Below are 9,646 nucleotides of genomic sequence, written 5' to 3' on the forward strand. Positions count from 1 at the left end.
TCCAGTGAGCACTAGTTCTGCAGGCAGAAACGCCTTGTTGATGAGAGAGGTGTGACGAGAGAATGGCTAGACTGGCAGAGCTAACATTAAGGCAACTCTAACAACTACTCTTTACACCAGAGCTAGGCAGAAAAGCATATCAGAAATGCCCAACAGGTCAAACCTTGAGGCGGATTGGCTATAACAGCAGAAGACCACATCGGGTTCCACTCCTGTCAGCCAATAACAGAAGACTGAAGCAATAGTAAAACTGAGATAAGAAACTGGACAGTTGAAGATTCTCTTTTCAATCTTGTGATGTAGGAAACTGTTAACCAAAGTTATATAGAAATAGACCAACATGCTAATGAAAGAAAGTTAAATGGAAAAAAATGTCATTGCAGATTACACCTTAATGATCACTAATAAGAAAGTGCTTTCTGATTATGAATATATATATATATATATATATATATATATATATATATATATATATACACACACACACACACACACACACACACACACACACACACACATTTCATTGCATTTGGGAAAACTCCTGGAACGTTCACAAGTGTTTGCCTCATGTTGTCACCTTCTGCACTAATCATTATTATATTGCACGTTTATTTTTTAGTTGTCCTGCCATCGTCCGATCTGCTCTTTGAAATGTGTCCAATACCAACCATGTTTTTGGAAAATCGATTTTTCTGCTAATGCACAACAGACTTTGAGCCCTCAGATCAGGTCAAGGGTTGCTTGAACACCATGAGAATAACACACCAACTGTTGGTCGAAAGATAATAGCACTGGTGAGCCTCCATATTTACACAAATTCTGCAGTCTCTGCTCATCCATATTGGTATTGCAGATGTATCTGATGCAGATGTGACCAAGACACTTGAGATGGCTACATAAAAAAGAGACATGAAAATGTTTTATTTATACAGTAGAGTCAAACAATAACATGCATTCTTGGTTAATTCGTACTTTGTCATAAATTTACACATGGTTGAATAGTGTACTAATAATTATTGGTGTTAAAAATAAAAACAGACATTCTAATACTACGAATACTGATGTACTGATTGTAAAATAGATGTCATAAAAAAGACATTAAACTTTACAAACTATGTATTGAAAATGTTGATCTTAAAATTCCCAAGCAGAGTGTTTTTGTCCAGCAGGCGGTGACACTGAGTCATATTGAGCAAAACCGAGGCTAAAAGAAGGACAAAAAAGATGATGAAGAAGAAACTTTTGGCATATATACATTACAGCCCAGTGAATTATTATTATTATTATTATTATTATTATTATTATTATTATTATTGTTATTATTATTATTTTTTGCATATCTCAGCTTGGTAGGAAGCTGGGGTCAGAGTGCAGGGTCAGCTATGATACAGCGCCCCTGTAGCAGATATGGTTAAGAGCCTTGCTCAAGGGCCCAACGTTGGCAGTTTGGCCTTGAACCCCTGACCTTCTGATCAGTAACCCAGAGCTTTAACTGTTGAACCACCACTGTAAATGTGAATGTAAACGTAAGTGTGAATCTAAATGTGAGTGCTTTCAACTGATGATATATATTTAACCTGTACATATTGTTGAATCTGTATGTTCTATACAAACTGCAAAGGCATTTTCATATCTTCTGGTTATGTTTGTGAATATATACAAAAACCTACACATGGTAAAGGACCTCCTTTGCCTCAGTTCTAAGTCCTAAAAGACATCAACTCTCTTAGGCAGCTTTAAACTTAACCACTATGCATTTATAAATTGATCTTTATTTAAGGGCTCTGGTTGATAAGACTGCGCGACTGAGACTGTTTGACCAAAACAGTACGGACAGTCTCATCCTTCGGAATCATTCCCTCTAGGATCTCCTGGATGGCATTGAGGACGTTGTGGTTGAAGACGATGTCAAGGTGAGCCATGCCGCTGAATTCGGTCACGTACACCTTTTGATCCTGTTTGCCTATCCAGTGCTTGCACAAGCTCATGCTGCGGCTGTCCACCGTGTCATCACCATCCTCGTACAGAAAGTCCACGGGATCACCGTTCGGGAACTTCTCGTCATAGATGTAGGTGACGGGTGTGGGTCGGCCAACCCCATAGAAACAGTAAACCTCGACTCCAGGGGTGGGGAGGCCTGCTGTGAGGTTCTTCGTGTTCTCCCACATGTACCAACCGTCCTCAAAGCTGATGTCGCTGAAGAAGCGGCGGTAGTCCTGGTAAGTGTAGTTGAAGGACGGCGTGGAGATAAAGACATGATCCTCAGGCCATGCCTCCTCAGATGGAATCATCCAGGGGTTCGTGGTGGTCATGCGTTGCTCCTCGCGGATCTTGATGGAGGACACAAGCGGGATGCCATCATTATCACCTGAGGAGTGAGGGAAAATCAAAAATACTAAAATCAGTTTCAGAGTCTGGCTAAATTCTTATTCATACTCATAAGTCAGCCACGGAAACCTATTTTTACTGTGGGCTAAACCCGGTGCTTCAACTTGGCTCCAGAGTTTCTGGTCCATTGTCACTGGGCTTAACCAGAAATTTAAGTCCCAGGACAAGCTGCCAAAGTCCTGCATACACTGTATGTAATAAGACTGAGGATGATCTGTAACTCTAAGAGTTTTGGTGTTAGATCTCTGACATCTAGCTACACATTACCTACATTTGTCTACTACAAATAGCAGTCATCCTCTGTGACAATATCACAGGCTTCATGAATTGATGTTTAATACAGAGAGTTCCACTGTTACAACAAAACATATTACAGTGCTGATCCTTTTAACATAACGACGTATACAGTTATATCATTTTGACTTCAACACATCAGTGCTAAGCAAAATATCAACCTGATCCCCAAAATTACTTTATGACAACTAAATTATTTTTTTTTGTTTTGTCTCTAAAATCTGCTGCTTTGCTTACACAGCTATGAAACTATATGTGAGATCAGGAAGGAGGTAGACGTGTGCAGTAGTGATCATGCGATTCTAGCTTAACCCTGATTGGTGCAACTGGTGCTATTATAACTGACCCATTGTTATAACCATCACGCCTCCCTCTACTTCTACTGAATTGGTGATACATTTAACCTTTCACTACTCACTTGTCAGAATCAAAGATGGAAAGTGAGACAAATGACAGAAACAAAAGCATTGCAAGATATAAGGCCTAATGGCAATAATTTTAGAGTTAACAGCTTCTGAAATTAGGCATAAAGAGGACAGAGAGAGAGAGAGAGAGAGAGAGAGAGAGAGAGAGAGAGAGAGAGAGAGAGAGAGAGAGACAGGTAGGCAGGCAGGCAGATAGATATATAATTGGATGGATGGATGGATAGGATCAGAAAATTAAAATTGGCCTTGTTACAGCAGTTAAGCACAGCCCACTTGTGGACTGTCACACATGCGCAGACAAAATACAAGTAGTAAATATGAACATAAGCTGGTTAATACAACAGATACCAGTTAGGCCAATTCCTAACAAATTCCTCATCTTTACCACTCAGTGTTGGGTGCAATAACAGAACAAACCTATAATCTAAATTACAGATAATAATAATAATAATGATAATAATAATGATAATAATAATAATAATAATAATAATAATAATAATAATAATAGCCTGTTTTGGTTACCTGATGCTAAAACTCTGAGGGGCTTCACAGCTCCACCCCATGGTGTTCCCAGAGAGATGAAGCTCTTGATGTAGCGATCTTTCCAGGCCTGGCTTTGCTGGTTGAGGAAGTAGAGGATGTAAAGGCCACCCATGCTGTGGCCCAGCAGGTGGACGGGCTGTTTGTACTCATCGTGCATCTCCTCTACAAGGCTCTTCAGGCGTGCGAAATACTCAGCCTGCTCATCTGGAACACACCACGCACAATCACAAAGAGTTTAGTTAACCAGATCATTGGGAATGTCAGTGCGACTGTCAGTCACTCATTTGTGAGCCTTGAATGGTTCTACTGATGAACTTTAGTTTTCATCTAAGGTTCTTCATTTATATTACATTTACATTTATGGCATTTGACAGATGCTCTTATCCTGAGCAACTTACAATTATCTCATTTATACAACTGAACAGTTGAGGGTTAAGGGCCTTGCTCAAGGGCCCAGCAGTGGTAGCTTGGCAGTAGAACGCTTCTAACCAGAAGTCCAACATCTTAACCACTGAGCTACCACTGCCCCAATCTTCATCAGTTCTTCATCAACAGGACTAATGAAGTTCCCAGAGTGACTAATTATAAATGTATTCTTAATCTGTTGAACTGATTAGTTGATTGGACAAACAAACTACAAAAGTCCAGTTTCCATGATAATTAACCCTCTAAACTGCCAGCTGATAGCATGTTGGTTCAGTGGGTTGTGTTACCGCCTCACAGCTCCATGGTCTCTGGTTTGATCTTGTGCTCAGGTTACTCTCTGTGCTGAGTTTGCATATTCTCCTCATGTCTGTGTGGGCTTCTTCTGGGTTCTCCAGTTTCCTCACACCTTCCAAATACGTGTGTATTTGGATTGGCTACACTAATTTGTACATAGGTGTGAATGTATGTAAATGTGTTTGTGCTCTGTGATGGACTGGCTTCACAACTCTACCCACTGTACCACCGTGCCACTATCAGAATAATATTCATTCAAATATTCATTAAAAAAACAAACAAACAAGTAAAGCATATTGTTCAGTAACTACTATGAATTATTCAGTAACTACAGCAAAATTATTTGGAAAACTATGTTAAAAAAATGAGGAACTATTAATCTGGATGTACCAGTTTAAGAGGTCACTAGATGATAAAACACAGAATATGAGTGCAAGTGTCTTGGATAATTACATTGTCAAATTTATCATCTACATGATGTGAAGAACTTCAGAGAGAGAAAGAGGTTTGACTCACTTGGGGCAATTCTCCAGTCATACGGTGCTGCTCGAACAGTCTTGTTGCGCACATATCCTATGCTAACCAAATGTTCAACCATGGTGTGAAAATAACCTACAAACAGAATGTTGTAGGATGTCAGAAGCGAAGGGGGGAATCTCAGAGATGAACAAGATAAGAAACAGGATTGGACTTGTTCAGGTTAATTTAAATTCTGCAATCAATGATAAATGTAATTCGGATTTAACTGTTAGAGTTAACTTTTGTGAAAAAAAAATTCTTACATAGATATTCTCTTACCTCAGAAGTAATCAGTTAGCCTAGATGTGTTTGGTATTCAATGTGTTTGGTGTAATGGAAATCTATCTCACTAAAAATGCATCTACCTTAAACCACAGTTATTCAGTAATGTCACATTTAAAAATGGCATTTCATATCTTAGCAAAGGTGTACGATCAAGATTTGGGCAGGAGTGGACAAAATAGTGAGAAATGATACTTAAGTGAAAGAATAAATAATGTGTCAAAATCTTACTGAATTAAAAATGGAGGTATTCAGCTAGAACTACACTCAAGCGAAAGTTTAAATGTACTCAAGTATTAAAAAGTAAATTTTTTAATTCATGAAATTAAGTTATCATGTTTTCATATTTTATTACTTATCTAAAACTGTTATAAGTTTATTTTATTTGTAAAGCAGCTACGCATTTTGCCATTTAAGTTTACAATATTTACCATTTGCTAGAATTTGACTTGCTGCCTAGCCAATTACGTTAGCTACCGAAATCGATGCTAGTCTAACCTGGCATTAGCAAAGAACAACAAAAACAAACAAAAAAAACCAAAACAAAACAACAGGCTAATGTTACCAGCAAATTAAACAAACTTACCTCAACATGCTTTTTTCAAATCAGATGGAGTTCATGCCTTCCAGCTAGGCAAATAAGACACCTCATTCTATACAAATCTTTGCTTACACTGGCACATTGAAACATTTTACACTGGCACATTTAAACACTGACAGGTAGGGTCAGGGTGGAGTCTGATTGCTTATCCATCTTCAAATACACATGGATAGCTATAGCACTAATTACGTTGTGTAGCATGAAAAGGTTATGGTCAATGACTAGTTGGTATGATTCTTGAGCTTTTTGTCTACGTTGCTGAACCCTGATTGGACGCTAAACTGAAATGATTGGATACTACACTGGACCCATTTGATTGATATATATTGTACAGTAATTGGCTGGATGAAAGAAGAACAGACCTTCAAGATTTGCCACGAGTACTTTAAAGGTCTAAGTAAAATGTAAGGAGTAAAAAGAACGCTTTTTTCTTTGAAATGTAAATAAATAAGAGTATAAGTATTCAATTTTAATAACACTCATGTAAAGTATACAGTAAATATGCCAAAATAATAATTAAGTACAGTAACAAAGTACAATTTCTCAAGTGCTTCCCACCACTTGACCTGGGCATTGGTTTGGAGAGAAAAAAAAAAAGCTAAGATAGACTTCTAATACTTGTTAGCAACATTATCTTTGTAGCTCCAGTGCAAACTAAAGGAGTTTTGGATGCCCGACTATATTCGTGATAGTTGGAAAATTGTGTCAATTAAAATTTTTACCATGTCATTCAGCTATAGCCACATTTTCAAACTAATTAATTTATCTAATGAGTTCCCTTTCACTGATTGTAAATGAGTGATACTGGTGTCAGAGCAGGTACCTGCCAGATTGTTGTTATCCAGGAACTCTATAGTATATGTCTGGCCGAATCCAGGGACACGCACTTCCACACCAGGAGAGTTGGACGTCCTGCGAGTCGTTCGGTTGTACACAATCCTTCAACACAAGAAAGGATGTGTGAAATGCTGACAACTGGAGTCCATTTGCTGACATTGTTGGCACCAGAGAATGCTCTAAAAAGGTTAATTGCTATAGCAAAGCTCTCTGTGTTAGCTCAGCACTCACCACCATAGTGTGAATAATTAGTCAACAGTGCTCGACTAAAGCAGATTATTAAGAATAGGATTTTATTTCCTATGTTCCAATGTTCCTCAAACCTGTTGGACAATCTCCTACATTTGCTCGTCACTTAGGTGGCTTTATCTGATGCAACTTTAGTAGCATATTAGGGTAAATTTACATTGTTTGTTTCTTGGCCACAGTACAATACCGTATCTCTGAGAATAGATGTTGGTAAAATGACCAAGCACATGTAAACACTTAAAGTGTTTTTTTATATATTCAGAAGAAGGTTGTACTATCGAATATTAACCTTCTGTTAGATGCTGTTGGATAGGAAGCCAGTTGATGTACTTATACATTTTCCGTGATCTCCTTTGCATTTTGGTTTCTCTGTGATGTGAAAGTTATTTGCTGCGAGGCGTGTAAATCTATATCCAATAACCATTTTATCATTTTTTTCGTGTTTCTTTTCTTGGCTTCTGTTTTTCCACTACGTCAGAGTCACTTGATGCTGTTCAGGAACTAGCTGAGGTAGATGGACTGATACATGTGTCCATTTTTACTGCTGAACTCCTACACTAATACAGCATGTCATAACTAAAACAGTTACCTCAAGTAACTGTACCCCAAGTTATTTAAAAATAATAGCAAACAAAATACATTTTCATAATTGAGAGTGATGTTTGTTATATTCATTTGTAAAATAACCAAGTAAAACAAAAGAGATTATATCAAGTTACACCATAGGGTCATGGAGTTTGGGAACCCCTGCCTTAAGGGCTTCTAGATTGAGGTATCCAGGCCTAATGAGGGGCAGGGCATGGTGGCTTCATGATTAGCATTTTTGCCTCGTACCTCCAAGGTTGGGGATTTGTCCCCCCGCCTAGTGCCCTAAGTTCCCTAGGATAGGCTCCAGGCTAAAAATATATGTTATGTTGGTTTCTAATTATATTTCATTTGCAGAGCCAGTCTATGCATATGTCCCACTGTTATTTTGTATGATTACTGCATTCTGTGTATCTATGAACAATGTCTTGGGCCTGTTTTTTGACTTGTAATACTATTTGTAGTTGTTTGTCCAGAGCACCTGCTTTATCTGTGTGTTTTGTCATAGTCCAGGAGGCTACATGTTAATTTTCCCACTGTATTTGTGGGAAATGTTAGGAATAACAGTGAAATTGATGACTTTATTCACTTTTATTCCATTTTATTAAGTTTATGAAGTGTGCCCTCACCTCATGTTGTCAATCCAGCAGTCAATACCGATGGGCATGAACATGTTGAGGTCGATCCACAGAGGAAACCAGTTCTCTGTCTTCTTGTAGCAGAGCCAGTGCACCAGCGTGGGTTTGTCTATTTTCGCTTCGAGGCGGTTGCCTATATTTCCTGGCACTAAAATCACACCGAATAGTCACAGGTCAAAGGAGTGAGTGTACAAACCCAGTGTTGAATTTTGCAACATTCTTGCAGCGTTGAAAGAACTGTTTACAGAGACAATTATGTAACACTGTTGACTTTCAACACTGGACAAAGAGTGAATCTGATAGATACATTGACAGAGCTGGTTAAATACTATACGTAGTAATTCAAAACCACATAAACTAACACTGTACGATAATGCAGTTCAACTTGCTTTAATTCAACATCAAGAACTAATTCACCATTGTAGGTATCAGTTTAACTTGACACAGAGTTCATTCAAAAGTGTAAGAGTTAATTCAACAATACTGGCTTTAGTTCTATATTGTAAAGATATATTAAAGAACTAATAAGTTAATTCAATACTGCAGATGTTAATTAATTACTGCTGGTGTTAATTCAACAGTGTAAAAGTTAATGCAAGATTATACGAGTTAAATAATCCTAATGTTATTTCAACATTGCGAGGGTTAATTAATCACTGATCATGATATTTTAACACTGTAAAAGTTCATGCAACACTGTAGGAGCTAAATACATTTGGTGTTAATTCAACACTGTAAGGGTTAATTTAACACGTCAGATGTTCATTAATTACTGCTTGTGTTAACACAAAAAATGTATGCAACACTATAGGAGTTAAATACTGTGGAAGTTAAGGGTTAAATCAGTAGTTATTAATTCAGATGTTAATTCACTATTGCTTGTTATTTTAACACTGTAAAACACTGTTCATACAGCTCCATAGGGGTCACATACTTTGGGTTGTAAGGGTTAATTCAGCACTACAGATGTTAATTTATTACTGCTTATTTAACACCTTTTTTAAAAAAAACACGCAATACTACAAAAGTTACTCGGGTGTTAATTCAACATTGCGATGGTTAGTTCAATACTACAGATTTTGATTCAATATTCTAAGGGTTGATTTATTTACTGATGGTGTTACCACTGCAAAAGTTCATGCAACTCTTTAGGAGTTAAATATTCTGCGTGTTCATACAACACTGCAAGGGTTAATTCATTACTGCAGATGTTACTGCAGTTAAAATCATTATTGTTGGTGTTCATTTAACACTATAAACGTTTTTTCAACACCATAAGGGTTAATTACATCTAGTATTAATTTAGCACTGTGAAGATTCATGATGCATTGTAGGGTGTTAATTCAACATTGTGAGGGTTGACTCAATACTGCAGATGTTAATTCTTTATTGAGAGGGTTAAATCAATACTGCAGATGTTAACTCTATTGTGAGGGTTAAATCAATAGTGCAAAAATGTTAATTCAACATTGTGAGGGTTAATTCAATACTGCAGATGTTAATTCTTTATTGAGAGGGTTAATTCAATACTGCAGATGTTAATTCTTTATTGAGAGGGTTAATTC

The 9,646-nt window shown here is 37.4% G+C and overlaps 1 protein-coding gene across 2 annotated transcripts in view; it reads right to left on the reverse strand.

Moving 5' to 3' along the window:
- Positions 1-901: 901 nt before the first annotated feature.
- Positions 902-9,646, reverse strand: part of lcat (lecithin-cholesterol acyltransferase) — a 10,158-nt gene continuing 1,413 nt past the window's right edge. The window contains exons 3-7 of one of the 2 annotated variants that reach the window (XM_017473296.3): positions 8,073-8,229; positions 6,596-6,711; positions 4,887-4,982; positions 3,630-3,854; positions 902-2,368 (exon numbers count right to left, since the gene is read on the reverse strand). In XM_017473296.3, coding sequence (XP_017328785.1) covers positions 1,776-2,368; positions 3,630-3,854; positions 4,887-4,982; positions 6,596-6,711; positions 8,073-8,229 — 1,187 coding nt within the window. In that variant the 3' untranslated portion in view covers positions 902-1,775. 2 annotated transcript variants of the gene reach the window in all.

This window comes from Ictalurus punctatus, chromosome 8 (genome assembly GCF_001660625.3).
Source record: "Ictalurus punctatus breed USDA103 chromosome 8, Coco_2.0, whole genome shotgun sequence".
Lineage (NCBI taxonomy): Eukaryota > Metazoa > Chordata > Actinopteri > Siluriformes > Ictaluridae > Ictalurus > Ictalurus punctatus.